General features: G+C 47.4%; 1 protein-coding gene across 1 annotated transcript in view; it reads right to left on the reverse strand.

Annotated features, from left to right (window-relative positions):
* Positions 1–249: 249 nt before the first annotated feature.
* The window catches only part of PTPN18 (protein tyrosine phosphatase non-receptor type 18), a 266,237-nt gene continuing 248,270 nt past the window's right edge, over positions 250–18,216 (reverse strand). Inside the window, exons 16-18 of the mRNA XM_069209534.1 lie at positions 15,960–15,987; positions 12,124–12,219; positions 250–2,048 (exon numbers count right to left, since the gene is read on the reverse strand). Of these exons, the coding sequence (XP_069065635.1) occupies positions 1,975–2,048; positions 12,124–12,219; positions 15,960–15,987 (198 nt within the window). The 3' untranslated portion in view covers positions 250–1,974. The remainder of the gene's footprint in view (positions 2,049–12,123; positions 12,220–15,959; positions 15,988–18,216) is intronic.

An 18,216-nucleotide genomic window follows, 5' to 3' on the forward strand; every position in this document is an offset into this window, starting at 1 on the left:
GGTAAACACCTTTTTTAGAGTGATTTACATTGAAGAAAGGAAGGGGATGATGATGGAGGCCTAGATAAGAGGTTTCTTTTCATAATCTGTCTAAGACCACACAGCCCGCATGGGTATTTGCAGGTCTTAATGTGTCTAGAAGTTAACTTTGTGTTAAACTCAACTCCTGTACCCACAGTCCTTACGTAGCAAACATTTACTTACTAAATTCTCCAACTTTCCCATAAAGACTAGAACTAGAGACCATACTGGTTTATAGTGGTCACGGTCAACTTTATTAACCTACACCAGAAAAACATGGTACAGTATATTTACAAGCATATGTAAACCATTGTCGCCTATTGAGAAACCCCGCCACAGGATGCAGTTTCCGTGACCCCTGAAAGTAAATAGTACCTTACAAACTGCACACCTGCTGGGTGTGCTGCAGAGCTTTGCATGCCATTCATTGCATTCTCACATTAGTAATTCGACCCGTCCAGCTCTATAGCAGGACCCTGATTTTATGAAATAATGCCCTCTAGACTCCCCTTTCCCACACCAGTGTGCCTTAGGGGTTCCTTACCGAAGTAGGCAGACGCGCCCTCACAAGTGAACCCCTGGACGGTTGAAGACATGGGCGGGCAGGGATGCCCTAAGCCACCCTGGCAGGATTCATTTAGGGTCTGGACGGAATGCCCTCAGCATAGAAGGGGCAATGAGACACACAACTTTAAAACCTGTTAAACTTTACAGATGCTTAAAAAGAGAAATCGCGCGCTGAGGCAGCTGGGGGACTAGTCATAAGCCAGCAACATTTAATGGCCAATCCGCTTTGTCTGCTGCTGTACCTGCAACTAAGTCCACCCCCGGTACTGGCTCCGTTTGAAGAATAGTCTGAAACTCGCTAACCCTGTCTCCACTAGGAGGCAAGTCTCCCCGCTTCTGGGATTTACTGAAAATCACTGGTTTCAGGACCCACCCAAGGAATCCCCTCAGACTTTGAGTGGACAAACTGGTTGATTTTCCTAAAATATCCCAGCTCAATAGCAAATAATTAATCTAATTTTCAGGACTCCCACTTTCTTATAGCTGGAAATTATATTATGAAAAATGAGCAATTTATCCTCTTGACTTACAAAATGGCAGGCATGCTTCTCCTGAGAGAGCGAGAGAGAGTGGTGGTGGTGGTGGTGGTGGTGGGAGGGTGTTCTTGGCACGTCACTTTCAATGGATCAGATACAGTTTGTTGATCAGTACTCTGGCCAGAGCCACACCTGGGGGTGGGCGTGGGGGGACTCCCTTAGGATTCTGGCACTCACAAACAAGTCATTTAGCTCCTAAAATCTTTTAAACTGTTGCTAGTGCAGTCCGTCTGTTATTTGCCTGCTGCATACATTTTCCTGCATCCAGAAGTGATTTGTTTGGGACTGCTGTGCGCTGTAAAAATACATTAAATCAATACTCTTCATGGACATGACAACTTAAAGGTATCACCTATGGAAGCTGTTCTCCTGCTCCCAGATTTGTGTTCCTTCCTCATTGTCTTCCTCGTTCTACTAGACTCCGCCCCGTGTCCAAACATGTGAATAAGAGCTTCAGCATTATAACACGAGTAAGAAAAAAGCATTGATGAATACATCTAAAATCATATTTGAAAACAAAAAAAAAAGTGGGTCTTTTGTAGCACATCCGTGACCAACGGGGAATGTCCTCTGATGTGGGGTGTCACTAACATACGCACCATATCATCAACCAAATGCCTAAAGCTTTTTACCCGTCCATTCTGCGCCCTCCCACGAATAAGCGAGTAAAGGAGCCTTATAGGAAGCCCCTTCACTTCGTGCTAAGTTCCTCATCCGGTCATCACTGAGAGTAAGAGGAGACAGAGTATAGAGGAGGCTTCTTGACACTCAGATGTCCGCCAAGTGTCTATTCACCAAGACGAGGAAGACACAGTAGGCTCTGATGAGAAAGTCCACTCACAAATGTCTGTTATCGTTGCAAGTGACTCCACTCAGCGGGTGGATCCCGAGGTCCCTTTGGCCTCCCGATTCGCTGATTGAACCCTATGAGAGTTTACAAAAGGAACAGAAGTTAGTGATGGCACTTTACAATAGACCTATATTTTTTAGACATACTGTACTCATGTTTCTGCCTCTGTGAGAGGGCTGACTTCCTTGCAAAGGGTGATACAAGGTTACATTTGTGGACTTAATACCCCTCTCTTCAAGTTTTCTTTTCTGAAAGTAGAAACAGGGTTGGTTGACATAAAAGGATGACTTCCAAGCCGTAGGTGGACGAGAAATGACCCTCCTTGGTGTTGAGTGCAGCATGTGTTGGGTGAAGCGTAGTGTGTTGTTTAGACAGAATATTGGGTACAAAAAATATTGTGGGGGCAAACTATCATTTCAAGAATATTGAGGACAAAAACACTGAGTAAATTCTATAGGTTAGCAACGTTTTACTATAGGTAACTCAACATATATGTTTCTATATATACACACACACACACATATACACACACATTCAAGGTACTGGGAGTTAAGACTAGTAACTAGTATATTTACACATCTTCTCAAAGTTTTGGTCCTCAGCATTTTTGATATTCTGTCCACATGATATTTTTGTTTCTGATATTCTGTGAGTGATCTGTGTACTGTGGCTTCTAAACCTCTTCAGTGCTGACTGCAAGTTAGGGAGCATCGATGCTGATTATGATATTTCTATCCTTAAAAAAATGTCTTTCCTTAACAGCAGGCTGGAGTACTACGTGTCGCCTACGTGCTGGGCAGTGGAAGTTTAGACCTGTGTTCAGAGGAGTTTGTTCTTATCCGTACCTAGGGCCGTATTTACAACCTGGTTTGGGTCGCTCTTGCGCCATGGAATGTGATGCAAAAGCAACGCAAACCTTAAGTGAGATTTATGAAGCCACGCAGGGCCACCTTGCGTGGCCCTGTGTGGCTTCATAAATCTTGAGTAATGCAATGCAGCCCAATTGCAGCATTACATTACTCTGCGCCATTCTGCAGCACACAAAGAAAGAGGAAAAAGCCTCTCAGAATAGTTTTTGTGCAGGAAGGTGTCCCACAAAAACAAACATGCCAGCAACGCAGACATCCTTGCACCATGGTGCAAGGATACCTGCGTTGGCACTAGGCAGCCTAAAAGGGTGCCAGAGGAAGGGAAAGGACCAGAATGTGTGGTATTCTTTTAAATACCGCCCATTGCTGCGCTTTCCCTGAGATGCAGGGCAGCACAGCAAGGTGACTTGCTGCCCTACCCTGCGCCACAAAGCCCATACATATGGGCCTCAGTCTGTAGTTGTTTGTGACAACGGATCTGAGCTTTTTGGAACTTTTTCAACAAATCTCAAACTGATGCTTTTCCAAAGGAAATATTCCATCCACAAAAGCTGTTTTTTCAGCAAGGCTAATCGAGTGCCCAGCAACTCACTGTGGCAACCCAAGTCGGTCAACTGGCAGGTGTAGTAGTGGAGACACGGTGAAGAGTCACTGACGGCCCTTTATGCACAAAACATTGTAGAGGTGGGTTAGGAAGCAGAGAAGCCCTGTGTCGGGCAGGGAAACTGAATTTTCAACACGGGCAGAACCACGCATGCGGTTACTGTGCAAGCGGAACCGTGCTTGTCTGAACCACGCATGTACCTTAACCACTCGTGTGGTTATGGCACCACACACACATATGATTGGTCTGAGGAACAGCGGGAGAGGAACAGGAAGTACCTCCGGACGCGGCCAGGTAAGTGGCCTGGGGCCGGGTTTTTTGGGGAGGAAGGGTTGCTTGGGGTAGTTTTAAGTGCAGAGTGGGGTCGGAGGGTTCGGGGGGAGGGGGGGGGGGGGACGCAGTTCATGAGGGTGCTTTTATTGCTCGGGTTGTTTTTTTGACAGGGGGTCGGTTTAAGGGCTCAGAGCAGAGATAGTTTTCAATGCAGGGTGGGTTCAGAGGGCTCAGGGCGGGGGAGGGGCAGTTTTAGGGGTCAGGGTGGGGGGGGTCTTTTTTTTTTGGCAGGGTGTCGGTTTTAGGGCTCAGTGCAGGGTGTGGTGGGAAGGCTCAGGGCGGGTGATAGAAGAGGCAGTGTCTGGGGAGCTTTTAAGGCTCAGGGCGGGGGGTCGGGTTGGTTTTTGGCAGGGTTATAGGGCTCGGAGTTGGGTGGCGGGGAAGGGGTAGTTTTAAGGGCTGGGGAGGGTGGTTTGCAGGGCTCGGGTATCGGATGTTAGGACGCAGTGTGGGGGAGCCGGAGTGTCTAATTTATCACACGTATTCCTTTAGAAAACATGCTTTTACAACGAAATTCGTTGTAAAGGCCTGTGTGGTAAAGACGTGGTCATGGTTCAGACCGTGTTGTTGAGGCATGCATGGTTTAGACATGCGTGGTTGTATCACACAAGTGTTCAGGCAGCCTTGAAAAAGGTCTGCACAGAACCCCAAACTGTACACTTGTGAATCATACATAAATTCTCCAGTCTTCCTTTTCCATCTTCAAGGACAAAATCTATAGGTCTGTGTGAATGCTCTATGCGGACATCTGAGTGAAAACAAGGAAATAGGGCCTTGATGCTGTGGCCACGCTGACTGCTGTCGCTCTCCGCTCAAGGCAGTGACACCAACAGCCCTTCATTCTAACTCAAGGGAAAACACTTTGCACCAGGCTTAGTCTGCATCGTACAGTCTTGTTACCTTCTTATTAAAAATATGGCCCTCAGCCTCTTCATCCACATTATGTTTGGGTGTTTTAGTGCTCATGCACAACTTTGTGTCTCCAGTAGTTCTACCCTCGTTTTGATTTTACATGTATGTGCCACTGCCCTACAATTATTGCACCCAGCTCATTATTGGCCACAAGGGCTCTTATAACCTTGAAATACTCCGGCACGCTGTCCAAAAGTTGGTTATCTATGCTCCATGAGCTGCCTACAGCCCCTAACTGTGTTTGTATTGAGCCACGTGAGCTTGATACAACCATTTTGGTTAACCAGCAGCTCCAGGGCTCTGATGTGGGAGTGATCAGTTACAGTGCTTTGAAGACCTAAAGCGGGGTTTCAGCAGAATCCACACATTAAACCAGCGAATGGTGGCACCCTGGCTCATAACCCAGCCTATATGAAGGCTACAGCTTCAAAAAGCTGGAGTCCGTGTGGCCAGAACAGGGAATTTCTTTGACGCGTTGGTTGAAAATTGTCTTATCCAAACCTAAAAAAGGAACTGCTTATTGTGAGTACACTAGCTACTGTTTGGGGGTGTAGTAGCTGCTTTTGGGGGGAGGGGTATGGCAGCTGCAGGATGGCTTCCCTCTGCCTCAGCTACTGGATAAAGGAAAGCTGCAGCGGGGAGATCTGCCAGGGGATTAACTGCGTCAGCAGGTGGCGCTGTTCCACCAGATTCAACACGGAAGTAACATCACAGGACCTCTGGCTCTCACCCCACTGACGTTAAGGGAAGTGCCACCTCACAAGCTTAGGATTGCAGCATGCACAGACCACGTTACTAACACTAACAAAAGCGAACCATATTTTTTACTTTTATAAGATAGTTACCAGTGTGCAAGCAACCCAGAATAACATTAGTGCAGGCACCACAACCCAGACAAGCGGTGGGCCGAAGAAAGAGGAGATGCCGGCAGGGGCGTAGGAGACACTAAATTTCTGGGGAGGACAGGGACAACCTTGAGGTGGGCCCCCTGCACAAAGTTGGCACCCAGAAGGGTTGCCGTGGTGGGGGGAGATGGGAAAGGAGGTCGCTTCCAGTCGAATCCTGTGTGGCCTGCAATTACCTGTCTGCTGGGCCCTTTGCTGCCTGTTAGGCAGCGACAGGCTCTGTGATGCTGTTCGCCTGTGTGAAGTCCTAAGAGGCCTGTACTGCCTGCTGGGCGCAGTGCTTCCTGTCGATTCCTGTGCTGCCTGCCATGCACTGTGCTTCCTGTTGGGAGCTTTCTTACTAGTCAGGCTGTGTCAGTCTCTGGGCCTCCGCCTGCCTATGAAGGCCAGTGAGGCCTATGATTGCTGCTAGGTCCTTGTCTGACTGTCAAGTGGCAGTCTCTGTTCTGCCACGTTCTTGTGAACTGCTGTGCTGTCTGACAGGGCCGGCCTTAGTGCTGGTGGCGCCCTATGCGACATTGTTTGTTGGTGCCCCCTAGTGACCACCTCTGCCATGGATTCCCTCACTACTATCCATCCCCACTCTCTCTCAGATGCATTTCATTCGTTTTATAGCACCACTCATACCGGGAAATATCCCTTACAACGCAATCAATGCAATGCAATGCAATGCATTGACCACGCTGCCATTGCCACATATATGGGTCTAGCACGCATGCCTTTACCACACATATCTTTACCACACATATGCGTGGTTACAGTATAGAGAGCGGTCTAGCTGTCTGGGTGGAACAGGAAGAAGCAGAGGAGAGAGAGGTAAGTAGGGCTGTGGCCGGGTTTAGAGTGGGAGGTTGGGGTCAGTTTTAGGGCAGGGTAGGGTCGGGGTAGTTTTTAGGACAGGGTGGGGTAGGTTTTAGGGGTCAGGAGGAGTGCATGGAGTTCAAGTAGTTTTAGGACAGTGTGGGGTAGGTTTTAGGGTACAGGGTGGGGGTCATGTAGTATTTAGGACAGAGCGGGTAGGTTTTAGGGTTCAGGGTGGGGGCAGGGGCATCAAGGTGGTTTTTAGAGCAGTTCAGGGTAGGTTTTAGGGTTCAGAGTGGGGGTCGGGGTAGTTTTTAGGACAGGGCAGGGGGGTTTAGGGCTCAGGGCAGGGACAGTTTTAAGGGCTTGGATGGGTGGAGTATGGTATCAGGTGTAAGGGGGCAGGGTATGGAGAATTTACCACGCATGTTCCTTTACCAAACATGCTTTTACAATGCAATTCGTTGTAAAGGCATGCGTAGTAAAGACACGGTCATTGTTGAGACCGCGATGTTAAGGCATGCACGATATACGCATGTGTTGTTCCATCATTCATCCCTCATACCAGTCTATGGTGTCAAAGCACTTTATATCACACAGACATTACACAGAGACAATCATCATATATGTGTACATCAGTGTATATGAAATGTTACATAAGACAGAGGACTACAAGGTGTAGGTGTCACAGGTCATCCATACTGGTAGCAGGTATAGTTTCAGAGTGCTTTATCTGGAGAAGCGCAAACTCAGAATTTAAAACATAACACCATGGTTGGGGGCTCTCTTTAATAATAAGAACTGATCTGCGCTCAAATCAACTTGTTTTGCAACATTAAGTTAATCAAAAAGTGGGGAGAAATCATGACGCTCTAATCTATACCTTGATGTTTGCATGCAGCTCTTTGATGAGTTCATTGCTCACTGTTCTATATTCAGTTTTCATTTATAAATTGCAGGGGACACAAAAGGAGCTCTCTGGTGTAGGAAGCTGGCCTGGTGTGTGGTGAGTACCTATGGTATTATCACCTTATACCAGGTCCAGGTATCCCCTTATTAGTGAAGTGTAGGCAGTGTCTAGAAGCCAGGCTCTCTAGAGGTAGCTGTGGATGAGCAGCCAAGACTTATCTAGGACACATGCAAAGATCATGCAATACCACTGTAGTCACACAGCACTTACACACATGAAAGAAACACGTGTTACGAAAATAAAGGTTCCTTATTACAGTAACACAAACACTAAAACACTAGATAGGCAATACTCCAATAGGATGTAAGTAACACACTATTATATGTACAGCAACAATCACAAATTGGCATAAAAAGCAATAGAAAACAGTGAAAAGCAATAGGCAATACTGAAGGCCTAGATGGGACCAGACCATATACTAAGAAAGTGAAATGCGAAAGCTGGGTCCCCACCCAAGGAAGTGGAAATGGTAGAGGGGAGCTGGAGGAACTAGGAAATCCCAAAGGTAAGTACCAGAGTGCCCCCCAGGGACCAGGAGAAAAGAGGTAAGTTACTGTTTTTTCCCTGACCCACCAAAAGGACTACAGAGAAGGATATTGCAAAACGCAGACAAGACTGCAAGAAACTAGAGGTGGATCCTGGAAGAGTAAGACCTGGAAAAGAAGGGCACCAAGTCCAGTTTACGTAGGATGGTCTGGTCGTGGCAGGAGCCACTACCCACCCATCTGTGGATGCAGGAGTTGGTCGACGGGGAGACGAAGATGGTCAGCAATGCAGCACTGGAGCAGATGAAGAGTTCCTAGGTGATGCAGTCGACGTCCCATGCCAGATGAAGAATTGCAGTCAGTCTGTGGTGTGGAAAACCCACCAACAAGCCTTGGCAAAAGCAAATGTCGCAGTAGGAGAAAAGTGGAGCTGCCGGGGACCAGCAAGGTCCAGGGGGACTCAACCCATGGAGGGGAGTCCCAGGTGACCATCAGCAAGGCAGAGAGTCTGGAGGAGGAGAGGCAGCCCCCACAGAAGACCTACAGGGAAGGAGCCCAGGAGCTGTAGAGAGGCCCACAGCACACCTGAAGAGAGGTCCCACTTCACAGATGAAGCACGTTGAGGGCTGTGCTTCACAGAGAAGAGTGCCAGGGGCTGAGGCTACACGGAGCCTGAAGATCCCTTGGAGGAGGTAACAACAAGCCTTGGTAGCTGCAAGAGACGCAGTGCATGGGGGTTCTGTCCTGCATGGGAAGTCAAGGACCTACCTACTCCAAAGTTGGGCAGCTGGTAGAGAGGACCAAGGAGACCACTCCAGACTACTACCCCTGATTCAGGATCCACGCAGCCGGTAGTTGTTGTTGCAGTTGGTGCCTGCGGATGCAGGTAAGTGACTCCTTCACTCCAAGGAATTTTCCTTCTTTCTTCTCATGCAGACTGAAGAGTTGCTGCCCTCAGAGGAAGCACAGCTGGGCAAATGTTGCAGTTGCTGGAAGGAGTCAGAGAAACAATGTTGCGTGGCGAAGTCGTCGCTGGAGCTGCAGATTGTAGGTTCCTGTGAAGTCCAGTTGCGGTTCCAATGGCCAGAAGTCAAAGTAAACGTTGCAGAGGAGTCCTGCTGGAATCTTGCACGTCAAATCTGAGGACCCACCCAAGAGGGAAACCCAAAATAGCCCATTAAGGGGGATTGGTCACCTAGCCGGGTGACCACCTAGGAGGGGGCTGTGATGTCACCTCCCTGACCTGGCCACTCAGATTCTCACAGAGGCCTCTGCCAACCTTGGATTCAAGATGGAAGAATCAAGTGGCCACCTGGAGGAGCTCTGGGCACCACCCCTGGGGTGGTGATGGACAGGGGAGTGGTTACGCCATTTCCATTGTCCAGTTTCATGCCAGAGTAGGGGCTGAGGTCCCTGAACTGGTACAGACTGGTTTATGCAAGGAGGGCACCAAATGTGCCCTTCAGAGCATACTAGTAGCTTGGCGAGGCTACCCTTCCCAAGCCTTGTAACGGAGAGGGTGTTGCCTCCCTCTTCCAAAGGAAATCCTTTGTTCTGCCTTCCTGGGCATGATCTGCTCAAGCAGCGGAAGGAGGGCAGAAATCTGTCTGAGGGGTGGAAGCAGCGTGGGCTGTGCGGAATACCCCATAAAGCTGGCAGGAGCAATGCTGGGGATCCTCTAAGGAGCCCCAGAAGTGCATGGAATCATCCAATCAATACTGACAATAGTATTGGGGTATGATTCTGACATGTTTGTTACCAAACATGCCCAGGTTCAGAGTTACCATTATGTAGCTGGACATAGGTAGTGACCTATGTCCAGTACAAGCGTAAAATTGCGTCCCCGCACTCACGAGGTCCAGGAAAATGGAGCTGGAGTTTGTGGGGGCACCTCTGCTCCTGCAGAGGTGCCCTCACACACAGGTACTTGCACCCTGCCCTCTGGGCTAGGAGGGCCTACCATAGAGGTAAGGTACAGTGACCTGGTGTAGTGACCTCTGGTGAAAGGGTGCATGCACCTTTTCACGCAGGCTGCAATGGCAGGCCTGCAGACACAGTTTACATGGGCTCCTATGGGTGGCATAATACATAATAAATTCTGCAGCCCATGGGGAACCTCTGATCCCCCAATGCCCTGGGTACCATATACTAGGGACTTATAAGGGGCACCAGTATGCCAAGTGTGGGGTGTGTGTGGTCCAAGCAACCAAATGTAATGGGAGAGAGCACTGGGGTCCTGGTTAGCAGGATCCCAGTGAACACAGTCAAAACATACTGACAACAGGCAAAAAGTGGGGTAACCATGCCAAAAAGAGGGTTCTTTTCTGCATCTGACAAAAGCAGTAACCCACTGACCTATTCACATTATATACACTTTGTGATCTGCATGTAGACGGCCTTTGTAGCAGGCATAGTAACCCTGTACGGTATGATGAGTCAAAACTTCCACTAGACAAAACTTCAATCTCTCTCCAGAATGACCATTAATCACCGGAATTATCTTAAGATTTTTATTGTTGCCTGAAAACTGTTGGTGGCAAGGAACATCCAGCAGGTGCTTTTAAAGTCACAATATACTTGCAAACACAGCACCCCCATCCTAAGTCAGCACCCAGTGCGGCAGCACCGATTGCATCGCCCTAGAGCCGGCCCTGCTGCCTTACCTAGCCCTGTCCATCTCTTAGGCCATCTGGTTCTTCCTGGGACCCATGCTGTGTGCTGGTCTCTCCGCTGTCTATCCAGCAGTGCCAGACTCTGTTCCACCACAGCCTGTGAAGTCCTGCAAAGCCTGTGAGCTGCACAGTGTTGGCTTCGCATCCACAGGCCACTGGCAGGAAATGAGATTTACAGACAGCCCTTGCCCTTCAGAGCGGGCTTTAACAAATACCAGGAAGGCTGAGGGAGAGACAGGGGACAGAAATGTTGGGGGGGCAGGATGTCAACTTAGGGGACAATAATTAGCACTGGGGCAGGCAAGCTGGAGACAGAGGAGGGAAGAGAGTGAGAGAGAGGCAACAGAAAGGGGAGCCCTAACAAACATTGGCGCACAGGGTGCCACTAGCACGCTAAAGCCTGCCCTGCTCATATCTAACAGTAACTCAACAATACTGTTTTTAGAAAGGGAGATACTCTGCAACACAGCGCTGTATTTAAAAAGAAAGGGAGTTACTTGGCAATACTTTATTTAATTACCCAAACCTCCTATCCTTCTTCAAATCTTGCTGCTGCCTTCAGGGTTCGATCTTCAAGGGACAGGAAGGGTAGGGCTCAGGAGGGACGGGATGCAGACAGCAATCAACAAAGGGCCTCTCGTCTCCCTTTGTTCTCAGAAGTGCAGACTGCTGAGGGGCAAGGTGACAAAGAATCCCTTGTGTGCTGGAGCACAACAAAAGGGCAGAGGGCGAGTGTCCTGGAGCCAGGTCACAGGTCAAGTGCAGGGCCAGTATAGGTAGCGCTTTCATGCGCTAATGGCCCTGCGAATTACAGGAGAAGGGAAAATTCTTCTGTCCCCTCGTCCCCCCCACTCCAAAATCTGGGGGGGACATATCCCCCGCGTCCCCCACACTTCCTACGCCCATGAATGCCGGCCTGCCTCTGCGACGCTTACAGAAGAGCCTCCTGGGCTGCTTTTGTGGATGCCGAGCTTTCTAGCGGCATTAGGGCATGTTCCAGCCTGAGGATCCATTATGAGTAGGGCATCTTTTCTTAAAGACACAAACCTTTAATGCAGCACAAAAAGGTTCTTTATCAACAGATTGTAGACCAAATCCCCATGAGCGTATGAGTATGGAAGATGGACCCAGAGGTGTGGCCGTAAGGTGTTCGGAAACTGATGCTATCACAAATATCATACAAGTATTCGGCAGGGCTTGGAGACTCATAAAGGGCGTGAGGTGCACAGAGACAACACAGGTCTTATTTTGCAGGAGGTGCTCAGTTGGTAACACTGCCCCAGTGCTTACGATCTATTTTTAGATGTTGATCCTTTGGGTCATGTGTCACTTTCTGGACCTGAAGATTGGCCTTCTGGCACCCCTTCTGTAACTGAGGTGTGATTTACCTTCCCATGTGTCTGACTGACCTCCTATCCAACATTCTCTTGAGTCCTCGTTCAAAGAGTGGTTTACCTGGTGTTGTTGCCTAAGGACGTGTTTCTTTTTATTAGGCCACTTCCGAGACTGTGCAAGGTGATCAGAGATTAGAAAGGAAACTTCAGACGTTCTGTAGAGAGATACTTCATCAGTCTGTGTACACCATATGGCACACTTACCTAGGCCATTCGTCAAGGACTGGTTGATCAAAGTACACCTGGATGCATCTGGGACCTCTTCATAACTATCGATGGATTCAGACGCAGAGAGGGTACCTGATGAGAGAAGGAAGATTGTGGACACCCCTTGAGCTCATGATCTAGGGTTCCAACTTAATTTAACACATCACAGGTCTACCAGAATCTTTGGGGCCCGAGGTAAAGCAAACTTCCCTTAATATAAGGGGTTCCCTGCTTGGGAACAATCAAGAGTCAAATATTAGTTTCCTTCAAAGCTCATGAAATACCACACAATACAGAGAATTAGAAAGAAACATTCAGAGTTCAACAAGAGGATTTAGAAACTACACACCCTTCGCCTCACCACCCCACTGCAATGCTTCTGCCCAACAGCTACTGATAAAAAACCCACTTAAGCATGAATACATATCCACACCTAACATGCAGATGGTTGTGAAAGGTGGTATTAAATAAAATACGTTTATTGAGAGAAAAAAAGACATTTCAGAAGGATAACTTTGAGAAGCAATGAGTAAGTCACCAAAAGTTTCTGATTTAATATCTGGAGTAATCAGGAGTTTCAAACCTCACCCTCCTTAGTTAATTTTTGGGGGTGGGGAATGGGGGTAAGTAGGTTTTTGTGGGGGTACTTTTGTTTTTGGGGTGGGGGGGTCGGGGTAGTTTTGTTTTTAGGGGCGGGGTGGGGGGGAATCGGTTATTTTTAGGGCAGGTGGGGGAGGGTTTAGGGCTCAGGATGGGTGGGAGGTCTCCGGGGTAGTTTTGTTTTAGGGGGGTACTTCTGGGCCTAATGGCAGCTGGGGGGTGGGTCGCATGCTAGAACCACGCATGCCGTTCCCACACGTCTTTACTAGGCATGCTTTTACAAAGAAAAATCATCCTAAAGGCATGAGTGGTAAAGGCATTTGTGGTAACAACGTGGTCGTTGTTCCAACCGCGTTGTTCAGGCATGCGTGGTTCCAGCATTCGTTGTTCCATCATACATTCCTTCCAGAACAACTTTCGCCTGTTATGGGCATGGAATTTGTGATGGTTTCTATGATGGTTGACGTGCAAGGTCGCTGATGGAGGTGATTCGAGACTCATGCCTTTTTTGGGCCAGTCCGTCACTTTCACCCCAACATTAACAAGATAGGTCGAACATAACAGGAATATTGGCAAGACCCTACACGTAGTTGCTTTGGAGTCTATGAGAACTTCTAAGGTGTGGATTTTAGATGACTGGAGTGTACCAGAACCTCTATAAAGTAAATCGTATGGCCAGTTGTCCATTGACTGATTGCAGATTTACACTTTAGTCTTGCTTGAGCTTAGTTTTCACATACAGTGGTTCATTCATTTCCCTGTACATGCTTTAATATTGCCCAATTCAAGATATTTTGCTGACCACAATCTGTGTATTATCGGTCTGCAAAAAGAGACATGCACATTTTCACGTAGGTGCCAAAGGTTTTAGTGGTAATGGGGACCCCTGCGGCATGCCACGCTTCAGTTCCTGGGCTGCTGTTTTGTATGGTGAACGCTCAGACCTCCAGCAGCATTTGGTAAAGAACCAACACAAATCAGCTCTGTAAAAGTGACTTCTTCGTCTGAATAGGGAGACTTCTTTCATCCCACCATGGAACAACAGTCATTGCTTTTGTTTCCTATAGGTTAGAATGCTGCATTGTAATTCTTCTGGACATTTTTTTTTTTTTTAAACATCTAATGCTACAATTACATCACACCAGCACTGTGTCCACCCTGCTGGCTGTGAACCAGATCCATGAAACATTGGAAAGCAGTGCGCATCAGCCACACATGCTCTTAGAAAGGTTGTCGTAATTTTTTGAGATCTAGGTTAGACTCGTTAAGATGTTTCACTTTGTTTTGGTGAGCAGTATGTGATGACAGTACCCCAAGGTTATAAAGTCCATTAAGGACATTCCTTCTCACATTTGTCAGCAAAAATATGGAATCTTCTGCTCAGCTTAAGGTCAGCGGGGAACCTTCTCAGCTCTACATATTTTATATATTTTTGCAGTGATATAAAACACCATTCTTCGCTTTACAGCTGCTACAGAGGGATAGACTATTGTCTGAAGTAAAGAGGTGCAGAAAGGGGAAAGGCTGTTCAAGTGCAGCTGTCCATGAGATATGTTACCCCTACTTAGAATTTCTCCATCACTGCTCCTGTTGTTTTCAGTACAACACCAGCTTGAAGAGTCTTTGGGAGTTTTGTGTTCTGCTCTCAGGTTGGGGTTCAAGGCATTCTAGAGTATGTGGCACAGGCCACCGACTGTTCTGCCCCCTGACGGTCTGTAGCTGGGCAAGTTGCAAGCTGGTTGATCCAAGGTTCAGGTTTTGTGTGCATCCAGCATGTGCAAGTAGCTGGCACTTGGTTCCAGTAGTCCTCACTGATGTTACAGATTGTTTTTAATTCAATCCATGGCCAGGAGTGAGGGGTTTACAGGCTGTAAAGTCTGTCTTTGATCTTATGACCCACATGTCTTGCCTTCTATACTGTGGTTTGGGTGTTTCTAGGCTTGTGGGCCATTTGAAAGGAAGCATGTCATGCCAAAAAGATCTGTTTCACTCCTTTCAGGCACAGGAGGTTTCCTTGATCCAGTACAATGTGTGGTCTAAGCATTTAATGATGTCTGTATGGCTACAAAATTCATTATTTGTCCAGATATGGATTTGGGGGTCGACTGCATCCATTTGGAACCCTCTGATTTGATGCATTAGTTCGCATCATGTGTGGAGCAAGGGATGGATCTTCTGTAAAGCTGGGGCAGGTGTCCGGGGCCGTTTGAGTCTTTTCAAGAATAGATCATGAGCAACAGCATCACGGGCTGCTGCATGAGCAAGTATCAGAGTGACCTGCTGGTAATATTCCAAAGAGGTCCGATTGTAGTTGGAGTTAGAGAGGGTTGCGTTATACATAGAGGCTGAAAATCTGATGTCCCCATCTTATTTTCTTACTTTGGTTCTTGTAGCTGCTGTGGGCCCTCCAGGGATCCGTATGCTTCATGCATTAAAAATAAAATGTCTTGCTTCATTGCAGTGGGTAGAAGATGGGCCTTGAAGGAGGGTTTATCAACAATGGCGAATGAAGGGTATTTTGGAGGGCAGAAAACAAACCAGTCTCAAGAGTTAAGGTTGGTCGGAGAAGTCACCGTGACAGCATCGGCTTTTAAAGCAGCCAGAAAGAGGCAGGGACAAGAACAAAAGAATACTAGGCAGGAAGAAAAGGGTGATCGGTGCTGCCGAGCAACATGTGCAAGGGTGGTTGGGAATTATGATAAAGGAAAAAGTAAGCAGAAAAAATGATGTTTCGTGAATCTTTCCTGAGGGGAGAGTAAGGGAAGATGTGGCAGGAAATAATAGAAAAGCAAGAAGCTATCTATTGATGTCAATTCACCAGAGTGGAAGAAGTTGACTACTTTAGCGCCTCTAAAGCCTGATCCCTGTTGCTGGACGGATGGGGTTTGGGCTACACAATGAAACTACACATAGTAAAGATGGCTCTTGCTCTCCTGTGTATTTTCTGTTCTCACCGCTGCCCCTTGAGCTCGGAGACCATGGGTAGTGAGGCCGGGCCAGGAGTACCAAAGGGCACACTAGAGGTTGCTGTCTTTGGGTACTCCTAACTGAAGCCCATGAAGCAGTAACCCATCTCTACATCACTGGAACTGGGAAAGGCACTACCTACAGTGGTGTCCATGCAGCTTGTCTCTCCGCTTACTTTCAGGAAGCCATCCACCAACAAAGAGGAAGCAGCACGCGTACCCCCCTTAATCCCACCCTTCCCAAGCCTGTGCACCCTCTCAACTTACCCTTCTTTGGAGATGCTGATGTGAAACCCTACGGGGTACAAAAAGAGACTGATTAGAAAGCAAAGGATTTAAATGTGGCTCGAGTAAGGCTGATATATCTTCCCCTGACCCCCTCTTCTGAAAGCAAAGGTTAAGGTGTAGGGTGCAGCTCTGAAGCCACCTGATTGGGCTACATAAACCCGTTTTATGTTTTTGTACAGCCAACATATGTGCTACAAACTCCTCTCTGTGCTGAGTAACCTCTGCTTTATTCAGCATTCTGGGTGCAGTCCCTCACTGTACCCAGCAAAGCACCTGGTAATTGGTACAGCAGGAATATATCAATGTAGTTAGGAATGCAGCCAAGAATAGGTTTTTATTCTCTGAACTTTTAATGGAGCCCTACAAACTATGTAATGTAATGTTATTTACACATAAAAATAAGACGCAGTAGAATGTTTAATATTGTGTAATGTTTTCCGCAAAATAAATGTAATAATTGGAAGCTGTGGTCCTCACCTAGAATAATGTGTTTTTGGAGGACCTGCACACATCCTGCTCTCCTTACTGTGAACGGCTGCAGAAGGCCAAGCCACAGAAAACATGACCAATACCTTTTTTTGCCACACTGGGCAAGGCTTAATCAAATTGTTGTCACAAATCCTTTACTTCCACTGGTTACTACTTTTCTGGCCGATACATATAACACTGCACAGTGGAAGGGGCCAAGTATCATCCCCTCTACATTTGCAAGGCTTAAGCTATGGCCAGTTCTGAAGAAAGGCCACTGTAAGCAGCTGCTTTACAGCAACAGGACAAATGGCCACAAGAGGGCACTGGATTCCAACAAAGGGACCATTTTTGCAAGTGAAAAAGGAATACTGGAATAGCAAAATATCATTTTTCTGGGGCTTTGAACATCCTTTCTAGAAGGTTTCCCTTCCTGCACATAAACAATCTACAATGGCTATTTGGCACCTCTAAGTGTGCCGCAAAATGCAGCACACATAGAAGTAGCAAATCGTCATTTTTGAATGATTGTTTATGTGCAGGAAAGAACACTTTCCTGCACATAACCAATCATTCATGGCCTTTTGCTCTGGAAAAAGTAAAAATGAGGAGGAATTAAAGTATTCCTTCTCGTTGTGCCATGCTAATACCACCCCTAGGTTGGCGTTAGTTTTTGGCGTAGCCACAGATTTGCGACTTCTTGTAAATCTGGGGTAGCGTCAAAAGCAATAGGTGTTGCGGTGGAACACCCACAGCAACACCCATTGCACGCTCCTCTGACACAGAAACCTGAGTCGGAGGGGCCCATATTTACAAGGTCGTGTTAAGCCACAAACAGTGTCTTAGCGCCACCCTGTAAATGTGCCGCAGGGACCTTCTAAATCTGCCCCTTGTCTCTCCACTTCAAAATCCTGATTTGCATCTGTGAGAGATCTGATCTTAATCTGATCCACCTGCCCCCCCCCCAATCCCTCCCCCTCCACCACCACAACACGTAAATACACTCTGACCGTAACCCGAACGGACACTAAAGGACCCTATCATGACTGGTAACTTGGAAATGTAAATGTCTTCCTGTAATTTGTAGGTTGAGGGGATGATCCATAAGCTTTGGCACTGAAGGTTTGAACAACAAAACTGTGTACTGATGTCCACTGCGCTGAGATTATGTTTATGAAAATATGGCTGAAAAAACCAACCACCCTTCCCCCATGTATCCATATCTAGCTGGGGTGAGAAGTGGTGGGAATTTACTTGTGCATTGCTTTTACCAGGTGCAATCTCCAGGGGTAAGACTCAAGATCCACGTAATTACCACAGATTTCCTAACTCTGATAGCAGGGCCGGTATGTGTTTCCCTGGGAGGCTGGAGGTGGGGGAAGGGGCTTGCTTTGTTACTGGGGGCCGGTTTTCCAACAGTGCTGAAATATCGAAACCCAGTATCAAAAACAGCAAGCCAGCAAAATCCACTCTTGTTTCCAGCCTCTGTGTGGGGGCTGGTCTGACAAAATGGCCAGGGCTGCTTTGGGTTCCCAGTCTGGCCCGTCCGATAGAGATGGGTGAGAACTCATTCAGCTGTAAGTGAATTGCCTAGAATCATGCGATTTTCAGTCTCGTCAAATTTCGAACAACATCCCCCTACTCTCTGCGTAGCAGCTCTGACTTTAAAATATATTCCAAAAATATTAAGAGCCTGATTTAGAGTTTGGCAGATAGTGTATTCCATCGCAAACATGAGTGATGTATATTCCATCTGCCAAACCCAAGG

This window comes from Pleurodeles waltl, chromosome 10 (genome assembly GCF_031143425.1).
Source record: "Pleurodeles waltl isolate 20211129_DDA chromosome 10, aPleWal1.hap1.20221129, whole genome shotgun sequence".
In the NCBI taxonomy this organism is placed as follows: Eukaryota; Metazoa; Chordata; class Amphibia; order Caudata; family Salamandridae; genus Pleurodeles; species Pleurodeles waltl.